The sequence below is a fragment of the Apium graveolens genome, chromosome 6 (assembly GCF_009905375.1).
Source record: "Apium graveolens cultivar Ventura chromosome 6, ASM990537v1, whole genome shotgun sequence".
NCBI classification, from domain to species: Eukaryota; Viridiplantae; Streptophyta; class Magnoliopsida; order Apiales; family Apiaceae; genus Apium; species Apium graveolens.
This window is the reverse complement of record NC_133652.1, coordinates 195,313,681-195,331,291: the sequence shown is the minus strand read 5'-3', so window position 1 is coordinate 195,331,291 and position 17,611 is coordinate 195,313,681. Positions and strand designations below refer to the sequence as shown.

Below are 17,611 nucleotides of genomic sequence, written 5' to 3'. Positions count from 1 at the left end.
AAACTTGATAAGTACTCGATAACTCGAAAATATGTGAAAAAACTCGATAAACTCGAAAACTCGTTAAAAAACTCGTTAAGTTCGAAAACTCGCGAACTGCTCGAACTCGGCTCATGTATTACCCGAGCCGAGCTCGAACACACAATTCAGGCTCGATTATTTTCAGGCTCGACTCGACTCGATAAAAAAAGCTCGAACTCGACTGTAAAAAACTCGACCTCAGCTCGAATTACAACCCTAGCAATGCTGCGTTAGAACTGGGGTACTAGAGATAGTAGTGAAAGCCATACATGGCTAATCAATCTTGTCTTCCCTCTGTACAACGTGCAAGCTTCGGCTAATTAATGTATTATTAAAGATTCATAAAAATAGCTAATAAATAACTAATCTTAGCTGAACTGGAATTACAGAATCCAATGGCCCATATTAGATACTCCCTCCGTCCCTCCCAAATATTTACATTTGGGTTGAGCACAGAATTTAAGAAAAATGATAAATTAGAAAACTTTATTATTTTTGGAAAATTTTGAAATGTAAACAATTGGAAGGGATATCCCCAACAGAAAAAATGTAAACAAATGGGAGAGACAGAAAGAGTACTACTTAATAATAAAAGTATGAAACATAAACAGCCAGTAACAGGCTAAAGGAGATTAGCGCAATATTAGTCGGATGACATTTATCAACCAGTCCCTTTTAAAACACAGCAAACGAGCCAACACTCGGCTACTATTGACTTTCGCTTTTTAATCCTTAATGGACATTGCTTCTTCCTGTTCTATAAGTTCCCTCAGCTTGCTCTTGTACCTCCAGCTGACTTCCACTGTAACCTCACCTTTGTTGCATTTTTTACGACCATACTTGGAACTCTGCTCACCTTCTTTAGCAGTAAAAGTGACCCTGTCTTTCAAAATCTCTCCATTGTCATCACTGTGCAGGTTAATCTCTAGAATGAGTTCAGATTCCAAAGGCACGGCTACTAGAGGTCGGGACAATGGAATGAATATCTCATCCCCAGATCCAGGTCCCTCTTTTATTTTTTCTGGCTCGTCCTTATTCTTGAAGAAGAGAATGCTTGAATATGCAGTGTGCTTAATTGCACTTGTCCTAGCATTTATAATTCCATAAAGACCAAAGGCAGAGTTGACATTGTTTAACTTAACCTTTACATGAGCTTCGGCAGCATTTTGAAATACTGCATAAAGAATTGTGAGACACCTGTTGCCGGTGCGTGATGTTATTTCTTTATGTAGAGGAGCAGAAAACCATTCGGGCGAAAAAGTCACATAGCCATAAATGACACCACAGAGATATAAAATGAGCGAAAAACCAGGAGCAGCACAGATTGATGCTTTGGTAGGACCATTCAGCATAATATGCTCCTCAGATTTTATCAATGGCATCTCAAGTTTCTTTTTGGCATCTGTGTAGAGTTCAACGTTTAGGTATTTACGTATTTCTTCCGCTCCGACTTCGCCATTTCGGTCTAGGTCCTTCTCTGCGAATAAGAATTGTCCACCACTTTCTTCATCAATAGACACAATTATCCCTTGCAAATAATCATCAGGGCCGTCATATATTACCCTGTAGACCTCTGCTAAGTCCTGCAGAAAAACAAACAGATTTAGACATCTATACTACTATATAAAAGCCAAAACATTGAAAGTTTTGGTTTCTGATTTTCAGTCCTTTATTCTAATGTATTAATAAAAAAAATACCTACACTACAATAACTGTTTAATTTATCATCCCTTAAGACTAGTCAGAAAGGCTTGATATCAGCACTACATAACAGTAAGAACTAAGAAAAATGTTCATACTGCTCTCCAAGTTGCAACATCAGCAGAGAATCAAGTGAAAAAGGAGGTGCAAGTAAAAACTTAAGATATGACTAATCATTGGGGCAGGAGGTACGGTCACGTATATTACCAAAACCTCAAAACATTGTAATAATACCAGGGGTTAAGATCAGTAATACTGGGTCTGCATGTACTAATGCTTCAAAGGAAAATAACTTCGTGACTATTTTCCAAAGAAAGTACATGAGAAGCTTTCCAGATTTCAAAAAGCCACCACAGACACTTGATATGACTTGATGATTATTGTATTAGAAAAGTATTAGCATAATTTTTAACTGATAAATAAGTTATTTTAAAATATCTGTAAACATAGAAACAAGTTTAAAAATTAAATGCTTAAAAGCAGAATGAGGCAAATTCCCTTCAAATGCGTTTAATGAATTTTGTGAAGTTAATGGAAGTAAAAGACAATTAACTGAAGCAAAAAGGCCACAACAAAATGGTGTGGCGAAAAGTAACATTTAATTAGCGATGAATGTGGTGAGCAGTTCATTGTCCGAGAAAAATGTTCCCTGCAAAGGCAGTCAGCTGGAGTTTCAAAGTCTCATGTCCAAAACAGAAGCTCTAATTTATCTGCCATTAACATGACACCAGCAGAGGCATGGAGTAGGGTCAAACATTCAGCAAGTTTTTGGCAGTATTGTACATGCTCATATTCTGGATGCACGAAGAACAAAGCTTGAAGGCAAAAGTTGGGGCAGTGTTGATGTTGGGAGTGAATAAATAATCAAAAGAGTACAGACTTTGATTTTGTCTTGAAAGGTATACGGGGATGTTGTCTATGAGGATGACAAGACATGAAAGGAAAATGGGAAGAAAGTCTTATAGGGGATAATACTCTTGCTTCAAAGTGGATTGAATCAGTGACGATGATGAGCTGCAGATTTCAATTGAGACAGAAGATAGATACAAGCAGCAATATGATGAAGTTTCGCCAAATCTTGTGAACCTTTGCGTGTGAGATTGAGCTATGAGGATAAGAACTCTATGTTGAAGAGGTGACAGCCACAACACACAAAGTTTATAAACTCAACAAAGTGTTGAGGAAATGTGAAAGTGAACGAACACACTTCTCTAAGGTCGACAAACAATGTAAACACTTTATTATTAATATTTAGGTTGATTACTTCCTTTGAAATTAAGTAGGACAGGAGGGAACACGGTAATGAACATGATCAAGTTGATGATGTGCTTATTAAAGCACTAAAATTGGAGTCCTGTAGAATAATGACAAGGTAGCTTGAAGTTTGTAATGCATCTGAGATAAACTATTTCTTCTAGACACTCTAGTTTAAGGAGGGAATGATGATGTATGTCATAGTTTTGACAAACATGGTCTGTTTGCCTCTTAGTTATCAGCAAATCTTCATAAGTTGTTACCTGGTTCTAAAGTAATGACAGACACACATACAATTGTTAATAATATTAGACGGTCTGCTAATAGTGTTGCTCATTACCTAGTTAGAGCTTTCTATTTTATTGCTGATCGTGTTATCAGGAGTGAACATGTACCTCCTGAATTGCTTGATGTAGTCTTGCATGATTGCTATTAATATAAGTTTGATTTCAAAAAAGGAAAAAAAAAAGGAAAATCCATTTAATACATGAAAAAGACAAGCCCTAAATTAAAAATCAGAAGACTAGAGAGCAGTTAATTAGGAATAACAAAGGAACAAGGAATGAATGAAAATAAGCATATACGAACACACACTCATACGCACACAGTTCGAAAGGGAAAATAAAAAGGGAAGACAAAGTGAACAATTCTAAAAAGATAGAGACATGCAAAGAGGAAGACAGAATTATGAAAACATAATAGAGATTTAGATATCAACAAACCATGGGGTTGTCGGCGCCTGGTCTGGTTTGAGAGATCAAAAAAGGGCAAAAGAAGAAGTTACTAAGAAATGACAGTATGCAGGCCTGTCCCACGGATAATTCGGCGCATCCGCAATCATCGGATTCGATTACGGATAATATCCGATTTATTTCGGATACATATAATATCTACTTTTTCTCGGATACGAATGCGGATATTTCGGACGAATATCGGATTTTTTGATTTTTTTTGTTGTCCCTGCCGTTTTGACGATGATTATAAAACATTTTCTACGATTAAATACAAATAATATATTTAAATATGTATAAAGTATGTGTGTAATTATATAAAATTTGTATAAACGTATTATTTAATACATTTACACACTCTATAAACTAAAAAAATAAATTTTAAATTATATATTATTATATATTTATATAATTTATATATCATATATGTATTTAGTTTCGGATTCGAATATCCTGAATTCGGATACTGATAATATCCGCTTTTTCTCGGATACAGATAATATCCGTTTTTTCTCGGATACAGATAATATCCGTTTTTTCTCGGATACAGATGCAAATTTCTCGGAAGAATATAATATTTTTCGAATTTTTTTGACAGCCCTTTCTATAGCCTATCTGATTATGTTTGCCAACCAAATAAGAGCACATGTATACTAGACTCGTACGAATTGGTTACTACAATGTTCTGGTAATATAAGTGCAGAATCAGATATTATTTAAAATTATATATGAAACAATGCCATCACTGCAATCAAGTAATACAAAAAATATGAAAATGGTGGTTCAAAAAACATAAATCATAGTGACTGTGTTATGTTAGAAAGAACATTAAAATATAAGATTGGGTTGAATAATGTATTTTCTGAACTGAAGATGACACAAAAAACTTAAATTACATAAAAAATTATGATATAATCAAAATGGATTGATATAATTATGCATCAATCGGTACAGATAACACATACTAAATATAGACTTGAATATCATCAATAAAATATGACAATATAAATACGAAACCAACAACTTGAAATAACATCCAAGAGATAATTAAATAACAAAATAGGAAACCAACTCCAACAAAACATAGTTTTGAAACCAAAGTTTACGAACAAACTTTATTGATAGGCATAAAAATAGAAAACATCCGGTAGAAGTTTCAGTTATTTCTTCTAATTGATAAACATTTATTACATCTCCTGCAAAATTGAAATACGGCTAATCAGAAATCAGAGCATCAATCAACATAAAAATGAATATGTAATTTTTTTAATTTTGAAAATGTCTACCACTTTGATCTTCTTCTTGCTAACTGACATTGTAGATCCCGGAGTTCTGCTAGAGTTAGTAAAATCCGTTGACTGCAGGCGTAATAAAAACATAATCATATAAAACTTGATTTAACATTTACAATGGGAATAACATGTTAGGTCACACAACACTATAGAAGGGGGTTGAATATAGTGTTTATATAATCAAATCGACTTAGAACACAGATATGTAACAATAATCAAGTTTATTCAATATAATAAACTCTGTTACAGTAAGTTTAATCTACTCTCTCAATGATGTATGATATCACTAAGAGCTTCTAGGGTTACAATGAATAATATTCTCGTGAATGATAACACTTATAGTGTAAACCCTAATCTGTGTTTATATACTACACAGTTACAAGATATCTCCTAATTGATATGATAATGATTCTGTTTCCTAGAATACATCAATCAAAGATTATCTACTGTAGTCCTTTAGCTGTATAACTCTCCAAGCATATCTTCTTTTGTTTAATCCAGATCCTCTCTTGTAAATCAGCCGCTTTTCATCCCTGAAGTGTATCCGCACTTAAGTTCTGATGTAAGTCCTGATGGCTTAAGTTCTGATAACTTCCTGTCTTCAGTAAGTTCTGATTTTCAGTTAAGTTCTGATAGTAAGTTCTGAAACTAAACAAATAAAATTAGACATGACATCACAAATATATCTAACAATCTCCCCCAAATTGTAAATTATAAAAATATACAAGTTTATAGATTTGATGATGTCAAAAATATTTAAGTACAAATACAATGAGAGTTTATATGCACAACTAAATACAACTTACAGTCCATGCAGCTTTTACCAAATTTACTGAATCAGCCTGAATCCATAATGATTCCTTACAAAGTCTGATACCAGCTTGGTCTCTGCATTTCTATTAACTTCATGTAACAGAGCTTTGACTTGCTACAGTTCTTCATCTTCAGTATCACCAATCCGATATATGACAGCTCTGAGTGCAGAAATTGGAGTTCTTTCAAGTCCATCTCCCAGTCTGATTCCCCTTGGATGTGTAGAATCTTCATTGTTGGGTCCCAATGTGTTTGTAGAAGGGGGGGTTGAATACAAACGTTACCAAATAATCGAATAAAATGCGGAATAAAAAATGTGAAACAAAATTCAAGTTAAATAAAAATATTATTAAACTTGAAAGGTGTTACAACAACTGTATCGATTACAAGGAATTAATCTCAAATTAATTATCACAAATCTAGAATAAATTCGACATGAACTTTTTCTATTTTTGTAATAAAAAGATTCAAATGCTAAACGCAATTTGAGATTAAGTTCTAGGGATTTTGATCCGCTAGATTTTTACACAAGAACAAGATAAAGATTTCTAGTTGATTGGATTTAACTTTACAATCTAGAAATTGATCTTGAATTAAATAGATGAAAAATGTAATATTTCAAGGCGGCTGCTTTTCTTGTTCTTTGTTCTTCTGTTTGAATGATAGATTCTTGAAAGAAGGTCTTCTGCTTCTTTTTAATCAACAAACCAATAGAATTGAATTGGCATGACAATCCTATAGCTGGCAAGACTTTCGGTAGGACAATTGAATGAACTAGCAAGACAATCTGAATGAACTAGCATGACAATCAGAATGAACTAGCAAGACAATTATCCTCCTAGAGTAACTTTCGGTATGACAATGGAAATGACTTGGCATGACAATCGGTATGACAATCCAGATTGTCATGCTAGTTCATTTCCATTTGTCTTGCTGATTTAAGACTTGAATTTAATCCAATTTAAACTTCTGAAAATTCCTAAAATTAATTCAGAATTAATTAATCAATTAATTCAATTAATAAATAAATTATTCTTTGCAGATATAATTTATTTTCTTAATTAAATTAGATGAATTAATTAATTAATAGAGAATTAATTCTAGTCTTGAGCAGCAACCATTCTTCTGCAAATCTTCTAAAAATCACTGAAAATTATGAATCAATTCCACCACTTCAACGTTGACACTCGATGTACTGTCTGGTTCATGAGTGACTAACTTCCGTGACGTTTCTTCATGTCTTGACTCTGACACTTTGATTTTCTTCAGATTAAATCCTTGTAATTAATGATACTCTGACGAGATCTCTGTCACTTGATTAAATCCACGATCTTGATTTATATCACTGAGGCATGATCAACTTCTTGAACTTCTTCCAGTGAATTAACTCCTCAAGTCTGTAGATGAACCTTGTTTCTGAATCCTTTGACAGATATTACTTTGCGAGATCTCTCTGACGGTCGATCCACTATTTACTTATTACATTCTTATTTGAGTTGAGTTGAATCCTCGAATATACAAATAGGTCTATGACATATGACTTACAATCTCCCCCTATTTGTTTGTTAGACAATAACACACAAATACCTAGAGGATAACTCAACTAACAAATAAGAAAAAAGATATAAACATACATGTAAAGTAAATAGTAGAAAAGTTCTGGATGACATTTAACATTTTCCAGATTCCAACTAGATGTTCCTCTAGACTGAACATATCTTCAAGTAGTTCCATATTCATTTGTACAACCACATTTCCTGTTGAGAAGCACATATCTCTTGCTTCTCCCCCTATGAGAATCAACTGATTAAAGAAGATCACCTTCGTTTACCACCTCTCCCGTACAATAGGATCCGCAGATAAAAACCAATGGTACTCCCCTAACAGCTTCTTCCCTTATCAGAAAATCACCTTGTGTTTACCACCTCTCCCGTACAATAGGATCCGTAGTTACAAACAACAATGGTGTGGTGTAGTGTACATTTTTAGGATCTTTTTCTTCCTCCCTGCTATTTCTCCCCCTTAGTTGAGGAATCCTCCAAACTATTTCTTAAGCTTTTATCTCCCCCTTAAAGAAGGAATGTATGCCGTCGTCTGAAGGAGTTCTCATATTTCACTTGGTTGGAAAAGAAATAACAAGTAGATTCTCTTTCTTCCTCACTGTGAGTGTGTGATTCTGTTTTGTGTACCTCACATGTGTTTCACTCTTCTCTCCACTCGTGTTTACACTCATTCTCACAAGTGTATCACTCTTCTCTCATAGCTCCATAATCCAGCTGTACCTGCAAGGAAAATCACCTTAGCCATCCTTAAGGAGGTCACAGGTGGTGCAATGGGAGTTCACAAATCCCCATCCTTGTTAAACTCGTCAGATGAATCTGAGTCATAATTTACAAGTTGCTAGTTTCCCTTTTAGGGTTCCAGATTTGAATTCTGGGAAGGTAAACAATGATCCAACGAATTTAACATAAGATCAAAGTTCCCTTCTAATGTCTGTGAAGACATTTCCTTGTGACTCATCAGGTAATATCTGAATCATTGTCAACAAGTTGCCGATCCGCACCTATGTCAGATCCACTATCCGCAGATGCATCCAGGGGATTTAAGCCTGGGGAGGTAGACACTGACCACTGACATATGGCTTTTGGATCAGTATCCTCTCCTAACACCTGTAAAGGCAATTGGTCCACTAACGAACCTTGAACAATCGAATCTGACCTTAAAATGGTCAAAACTCTTGTTTCTGTCAACTCATCCTTTGTGTGTGTAACCTCTCCTTGTGCATCAAGAATTGATTATGTTTGAAGTGGTGACACTACATCGGATACCTTGGCCGACAGGCAAAATTCAATAGACTCACCCTGTTGAGAGAATGAATCTAGTAACTGTTTTTGTGCCTTTTCAGCCATTACATCTTTTTGAGAAGATGTATGGGGGCTAGCAGTTGTCTCGGTTTAAATACTACTCATCTATGTAGGAGACATAGCTACTGGGTTGACTACAGAACCTTCCTTATGTGGTGCACTAAGGCACTATCTCCCTCACGCTCATTCATACTACATTTAGTGGTAAGAGAGTGTTGGTTGGTTCTGTTTTTGTGTTTGTCTTTACAGTCTGGGATAGACGTTGTGGGTTTTCAACCTCATGACTGTCAATGAAAGAAAGTCATTGGAGACTGAACCTGTAACACAGAATATATGGTAATAGAGAGAAAATGATTTACAATAGTGATTTCAAAAGATTTTACATGACATAAGAAATCACTAATGTAGAAAGAAGTTTGATTTTGTTTTTCAATATGAATGAGTTTTTGATAAAACATTGATCACTTAGGGTAAAGTCTAAGTAATTCTCATTCATGTCAAAAGCTTACAAATATCTGCAACATAATGTTAACAAGATATCATTGACCGATATTTGTCAAGTACTTTAGATACTAATTGTTATGTTGCATTAGCAATATACCACTGCACATATAAAACAATATGATTGTGCTTAGTGATAAGATAGTTATTAATATGACGACTCTACTTATTCATATAAAATTATAACTTCTGTTAGAGTGCCATACCATGTTCTTGACGATTGCTTGAGCAGTATACTAGTTCATACCAACCTGAAGTGAGATTGTGAAGAAGAAATTGCATAGTCCAATAGATCTGCAGCTGCAAAGTCCATGAACTGTGGTGCATTGACTTTCTCTTTTGACTTACCAACCAGGAGTACACTTGTACACATCTTACTAGAGTCCAATTCCAAGTGTAATGTGCAGCAGGTGCCTGATATGTCATAATATTCTCAAGTCTCGTCACTGGTGCTATATGTTAGATACTGCTTCCTGATAATAACCTAGCACAATATACAAAATTACAATGATAACATTCCCAGCTTGCAAACAGCCATATCCCTCAGATAAACCTTTGCTGTTATCTCCAAAGGTAACCAGGGGGCCAGCTTTCTCAATCCTCATTTGATAGCAGGGCTCTATCTCCGGTCATATGTCTTGATGATCCACTGTCAAGAATCCACACTACCGGTTACACCTGTATACTGCCCTGCACTTCAAATGGATTAGACCTTCTTCGGAACCCAAACTTGGTTGGGCCCGGCATACTTGTAGAACTGTCCTTTGTCAGGCAAAACAACATTTTTAATTTTAATTGCCTCAACTTTCTCAATGACTGAACATTTGACCTTGTAAACAGCGTTAACAAATTTCTGTTTAAGCTTAGGCACAAATGTCTCCTTTCTAGCCTTAGAAGGACTAGCAGTCTTAGACCTATCATGCTTCTTGTTATTCACATGCTGACGAGGAGTAGTCTTATCATTAGACACATGCTTACCATTAAAATAAGCATACATCATATTAAAAGCACAAGACATACAATTAGCAACACCACATGCTTTATGAGAGTGATTAACAGCAGGCAATTTATGCATGGTAGACATGGCATTATTGTTATCCAACTCATGTGTGTCTGAGTTAGTCTCAGTTGCTTTCACAACTTTGACTGGAACTTTCGACTCACTTGACTTGGAAACAATCTTCTCATTAGCATGATCTTCAGCACGTATTTCTTCATGAATAACAGAAGAGGTCGCATCAAATGGTTCAGCAATTGATGCTTTATAGAGGGGTTCATCAACACCCTTAAGCACATGTGGTACTTCCCTCCCTTTAGCACAGACATGAGGAGGGGAGTTTATGCCTAATTCTCCAATAGCAGCATTGTAATCATAACCTATTCCAGATGTTTGATTAACAGCTTGCTTACTGTAGAACTCTTTAGCCTTCGAACAAGAATTGAAGTAGGCTCTAACCTTAGTCTCAAGACCGGTGATCTTGTCTTTGAGAATAGTTTCGAGTTTTCTATAACAGTCAACTCTATTCTCTAGAAAAGATACCTGTTCTTTTAATTTGTCTTGATTAATGTGCACAAGTCTTAATTCATTGACCTCTTTCTCAAGGTCTGTGATCTGTAAACTTAATAGTTCATTATCACGACGTGCACAATCTAAGTTACCTCTTAGATGATAAACCATTTCAGCATCAGAAAGTTTTACTTCTATTCTTGATGATGAAGCTTTTCCATCAATAGCCATAAGAGCAAGATTTCCTTCATCTTCATCTTCACTGTCAGTATCATCCCAGCTTCTTCCCTTTGCCAGATAAGCCCTTTCAGAATTCTTTCTTACTTGCTTTGGCTTCCTACATTCTGTGGCAAAGTGTCCCAACTCATTGCAGTTATAGCATCTAATGGTGCTTCGATCAACCATCCCTGTTTTGTACCCACCACTGCTGGTGTTAGAGGATGAAGATCCACCTTTCTGGAATTTGTTGTAGTTGGACTTGTACTTAAGCTTGGGATTCCTCCTGAATCTGACATGGGAGAATCTCTTGACAATTTGGGCCATTGATTCATCTTCCAATTGCTCCAGCTCTTCCAAGGAATAAAAATCATCACTTGATTGATTTGTAGTAGGAGGATCATATTCGGCTACTAACTCATTTTCCTCACCCTTGGAAAACTGTACCATTCTTTCTAACTGTTGAGATTGTTGTTGTTGTTGACCTTCAGCTACAAGTGCATTAGATGTGCTGACCATTCTATCCTTCCCGTAGACTTCCTTCTGTTGAATCTGCTCCAACTCATAAGTTTTTAACACTCCATAGAGCCTGTCCAAAGAAATCTCACTCAGATCTCTAGCTTCTCTAATGGCAGTGATTCTATGTTCAAGATGAGCTGGCAGTGTTAACAGGAACTTTTTGTTGACCTCCCTGATTGAATAATACTTTCCATTGATGTTCAGGTTGTTGATCAACGTATTGTACCTCTCAAACACTTCAGTAATTCCTTCTCCTGGATTTGATTTGAAATGTTCATATTCAGAGGTTAGGATTTCCAACTTGTTCTCCCTAACTTCCTCTGTGCCTTCATTAATCACCTCAATAGTTTCCCACATGTGTTTGGAATTTTTACAGTTCATCACATGTCTGTTCATCAAGGGATCAAGGGAATCAATTAATATTAATTGAAGGCTGGCATCCAAGGAGGCTTCTTCCTTCTCAGCAGGAGTAAAATCTTCAGGCTCTTTTGGATAGGTTCTAGCTTCAGTAGTCACCACACCATCTATTATTACCTCTGGTTCAATAATCATCGGAGTTTTTATACCCTTCTTTAACAAGTTTGAATATTTGGGATTTGCAACTTGTAAAAATAATAGCATCTTCTTCTTCCACATGATATAATTCTCTTTATCAAATTGTGGAATTTTAACGGTTCCAACTTTATGTGAAGTCATTATGAATTTTTGAATGAATAAAAATTCAAAGAGTTGAAAAATCACAAAAGTCTAGGATCTTGATTTGTTCGTTAATCAGAAGGCTCTGATACCAATTGTTGGGTCCCAATGTGTTTGTAGAAGGGGGGGTTGAATACAAACGTTACCAAATAATCGAATAAAATGCGGAATAAAAAATGTGAAACAAAATTCAAGTTAAATAAAAATATTATTAAACTTGAAAGGTGTTACAACAACTGTATCGATTACAAGGAATTAATCTCAAATTAATTATCACAAATCTAGAATAAATTCGACATGAACTTTTTCTATTTTTGTAATAAAAAGATTCAAATGCTAAACGCAATTTGAGATTAAGTTCTAGGGATTTTGATCCGCTAGATTTTTACACAAGAACAAGATAAAGATTTCTAGTTGATTGGATTTAACTTTACAATCTAGAAATTGAACTTGAATTAAACAGATGAAAAATGTAATATTTCAAGGCGGCTGCTTTTCTTGTTCTTTGTTCTTCTGTTTGAATGATAGATTCTTGAAAGAAGGTCTTCTGCTTCTTTTTAATCAACAAACCAATAGAATTGAATTGGCATGACAATCCTATAGCTGGAAAGACTTTCGGTAGGACAATTGAATGAACTAGCAAGACAATCTGAATGAACTAGCATGACAATCAGAATGAACTAGCAAGACAATTATCCTCCTAGAGTAACTTTCGGTATGACAATGGAAATGACTTGGCATGACAATCGGTATGACAATCCAGATTGTCATGCTAGTTCATTTCCATTTGTCTTGCTGATTTAAGACTTGAATTTAATCCAATTTAAACTTCTGAAAATTCCTAAAATTAATTCAGAATTAATTAATCAATTAATTCAATTAATAAATAAATTATTCTTTGCAGATATAATTTATTTTCTTAATTAAATTAGATGAATTAATTAATTAATAGAGAATTAATTCTAGTCTTGAGCAGCAACCATTCTTCTGCAAATCTTCTGAAAATCACTGAAAATTATGAATCAATTCCACCACTTCAACGTTGACACTCGATGTACTGTCTGGTTCATGAGTGACTAACTTCCGTGACGTTTCTTCATGTCTTGACTCTGACACTTTGATTTTCTTCAGATTAAATCCTTGTAATTAATGATACTCTGACGAGATCTCTGTCACTTGATTAAATCCACGATCTTGATTTATATCACTGAGGCATGATCAACTTCTTGAACTTCTTCCAGTGAATTAACTCCTCAAGTCTGTAGATGAACCTTGTTTCTGAATCCTTTGACAGATATTACTTTGCGAGATCTCTCTGACGGTCGATCCACTATTTACTTATTACATCCTTATTTGAGTTGAGTTGAATCCTCGAATATACAAATAGGTCTATGACATATGACTTACATTCATTATAGGATAAACATCTTCCTTTCAGAATTACTTCTACCTTAGCAGAATTCTTCCTCATAGGAATTCCTCTTCCATCATCCTCAGTCATTATTAGAGTATACTCTGTCATTCTCGCACCAGAAATTCTGAGTAAATCTCTTATTATTTTCAGAATATATTCTGACCATTTCCTGGTAACATCAGAATTTACCTCCAGTAGATAATGAATATATTGGAGCTGTTTGACAAATTTCTTCAGCACATCAGATTCAGATAATCTATAAGTTCTGCCATCAATCAGAAATAAGATCAATTTCTCTTTTACTTCATAATCATCATGAGTATCCATCACTACTTGAGCAGAAAACACTTTGTCAAAGTGCTTCTATATGATCTCTTCAAATGGCTTATCAGTCAATTTGAATGGATCCCTAATATCAACTTCTATCCCAGTCTGGAATTTCTCTCTGTCAGAACCTAATCCAGAAGTTTCTCTAGCTTGCTTGGATTTTACCCCAAATGCTGCAAGTTGATTCAACATCTAATTTGTCTTAGGCTGAACTGGAATATACTTGTTCTATAGAAGCTTCTTCTTGCCTTCTAATGTTAAGCTGTCTATGTCAATTTGAGCAGTGTCAGAGGTTGATGTCTTGACTAATTGGTCAGGATTTACAGTTTTATCTGTAGCTTGTTGTTCTAAAATATCTTCAGGATTTATTAAGTTCTGAACTTCTTCACTCTGAACAACTTGAGCTATGTCATAGGTTTTCTTAGATTCTTCTGTCATCCTCTTTCTCTTCAGAGTTTCAACTGTTTCATCTTCAGCTGCAGTATCATCAAAGACTTGAACCATCCTGCACACAGGATCCATCAGAATTTGAGGAATCTTCATCTTCTGTTTCTTGACTGTCTCCCCAACTTTTCCTTTTCCCTTGTCTTTGGGATCAGTAGTAATTTGAGATCTAGTCCTTCATCTAGGAATCTCTGTGGCAGATCTTTCTCTTATCACAATCCCCTTTTCTTTTGGCCTTGGTGGCTTTTTAGCATCAGAAGCCTTTGACTTGGGTTTGCTCTTCTCAGCAGCAAATTTAGCTTTTTCTTCTCTTAATTCCTCTAAATCCACTCCTGGATTATCCTTAATGAATAGTCTCTTATCCAATTCTTCATTAATAGATTGAATTTTGTGATCTTTGTAGAAGAATGTTGCTTTCTTTCCTTTGAATTTCAAAGTCTGCAAAAACTTCCGTTACTCTTGGCTTCCAGCTTGGACTATCACATCAGAAGTAGTTGTCAGAACTTGATCATCAGTATTTGAAGTATCAGCATTTGTAATCAACAAAGGAACATCCTGATCGGTTGGCTTCTTTCCTTCTTTATTCCTCCCTTGCATAGACATTCTCTAATGAGAACTTGTCCTTTGAGATCTAGAGTAAAAATGTGGAAGGGAAGACCCAAGTGCATTGCTGGTATTAAGTAATATGCATTAGAAAAGTAAAATAAAATTTTCTTGGTGACTTTTCACACTCTATGATTACTGGAGAAATACTCTGATAACAACATAAATTCTGATAAGCAGTCGTGACTCACTTACACTGAGAAGCCACTGTTAAATAGAATTTCAAAAGATGCATAAAATGAGCACAAAATAGTTGAGGTGGACTCATGCATGAACTCATTCTAAAGTAGACTTCAGAATAATGACAGATTTTAGGTAAAGTTCTTAGTTATGCCTTATTTCTAAGATGTATTGAAGTGAATAAGACTTTACTCTTTGTCTGATATTTAGCTTAATGCACACACATACACTCCATATGAATAATGAAAATTACTGTGGTGATCAATGTTATTTTGGATGAATAGTTTATGTGTCAGATTGTATAAATTCTGAGGACAAGTTCTGATGGAAGTTCTGATAATTAAGTTCTGATGAAACCATATCAGTATTTGTGTGAAGAATTAAAGGAATACACATTCACTTTTCGAGTTAAGGAGCCATATTCTGATGACTTTTAAATCCATATAATAATCAAGTTTTGATGCTGACGTGACAGTATTTATTTACTTGGTTTATTTTTGGTCATTACTTGAATGATAATATTTTTACAGAATATTGGTTAATGTGAGATAAAACAGTCATAATCATTGTGGGTTAGTGGTTAACGTGTATGTCTTGAAAAACTGCATGTGCACAGTAATTATTATTATATCCCGTGCCCATTAACTCTGGCTTTAGATCTTTTACTAACTGTTATTATTATACATCAGTCTAGGGAGTCGAGGGGTCATTATTCTTATTTGTAATGTTTAACCAGTCCTCACATCCCTTAGTATTCCATTTCCTATTTAAATGACTGATCATTCATCAGTAAAACCACATCTGTTCATTTCTCTCAAATAATGGCACATTTTAGTTGGTTTTACTCTTATGGCACAGAAACTGTGACCATTTTTCGAAATGGAATTCCGACTTCATATGCTATCAATAACATTCCATTTGTCATCTGGATTCAACTTCCATAGAACATTAAAAATGATCTGTTGTCTTTCCAAAGAGAAGCTCATCTTCGTATTCTTAGACAGCAGGAGAAAATCATTCGTCTTGTTGTTCTCTTTGTTGAAAGTAGGAAGAAGAATTAATTGTTATTCATTCGTTTCTCTTCACCGTCTGCTTTGTCAGGCTTCTTAGACTAGGACTAAGGCTGTTGATGTTAGGAATCGTAGAATAGGACTATATTGTAATTTTTGCATGTAATTGATAAATTTCATCGAATGTAATCATCTGATATATTAATGAAATTTTCTTTAAATTGAAAGATTTGTTCTTTGTTTCTCAAATTATGTGAATGTGTATGTTGAATTGTAATTTATTAATCTTTATTTCATCGGCTTTTAACTTTATTTTGTGATGAATGTTTTGATTAAATTCTATTGATTTGAGAAAACAACTGAGGAACAGGTTCCAATATCAGATCTGTTATTGTAGAAGCTGAGAAGGTTTCTTCTCAGAAAGATACTGTAACTGGGAGTTCTAGGCCCCTCAAAAGGCTTAGAAAATTAAATTCTGATGATAAAGCTCCTATAGTGTCTCCACCTTTGAGGAAATTAAAGAAACAGAGAGCTCATAGTGACATAGTTGAGTCAGATTCAGAAGATGTAGTGGAAGTAGCTAAGGAAGGGGATCAGGAATCTCTGATCTCAACAGAACCAGTTGTTATTGAATTAGTTCCTTCTGCACAACATGAAACTGCTCAAGATAAAATACCTACACCTTCTATGTCACCTATAGTTGATCCAGTACATACTGAAGAACCAGGTACAAGTGCTGAAATTGATATTCATAACCTGATTGTGCCTGAGGTTTTATACTTGGAAGCTCCACCAGTTCAACTCACTCCACCAACAACATCACTTTTGAATGTTGATCAGAACCTGGCTGCAGATCAGAATTTCGAGGAAAATGTTGAAGCCTCTATAGCCTCAGATACTGCTATTTTATCAGAGGATGCTGATACTGCAGGATCTACAAGTTCTGATGCTGCTAATGAAGAAACTACTGGTGAAGCTGCTGGTAATTTAAATGCTGATGCAGCTGGTCCATCAGGACATGCACCTCAACAAACTGTTCATAAAGCTGATTTAGTCAAGAAGTTTGTTACAGGGGAAGCACCAGTACCTTGGAGTGAAACTCCTAGAGGAAATGAGTGGATTAAAGAATGGAACTCAGTTAGTTTTGTTCCTTCTGAAAAGATTCTTGCTGAGCATCTTGCAAGAGCTGATGAAATGCTGATAAATGATGATTTCAAGGCACAGCTGAGAGTTACTGCATTGAGTACAAGGCACCTTCAAGGTCAACACTCAATAACTCATGACAAGGTGAAAAAAATTCAGGAAGCTCTAATCCAGTAAGATATGAATGTGAAACTTGAAAAGAATAGATTTTTCAAGCTAGCCATTTCCAGAATTGCCTACATTGAGAAAACTCAGGAGAAGCAACAAGCTCAAATTGAAGAAATTCTGAAGAATCAGGATTCTCACCAAAGTCAACTCAATGAGATCCAATCCTCGGTGGAATTGCTTGTCTCTCTTCTATTACCTGCTGATGCC

General features: G+C 35.1%; 1 protein-coding gene across 1 annotated transcript; it reads right to left on the bottom strand.

The window, feature by feature from the left end:
• Positions 1-582: 582 nt before the first annotated feature.
• Positions 583-3,729, bottom strand: LOC141667106 (uncharacterized). The gene is made up of 2 exons (XM_074473466.1): positions 3,699-3,729; positions 583-1,604 (listed from the first exon to the last, which is right to left on the bottom strand). Exons 1-2 carry the CDS (start codon positions 3,699-3,701, stop codon positions 747-749), a joined length of 861 nt encoding a protein of 286 aa, XP_074329567.1. The 5' UTR covers positions 3,702-3,729; the 3' UTR covers positions 583-746.
• Positions 3,730-17,611: the final 13,882 nt, after the last annotated feature.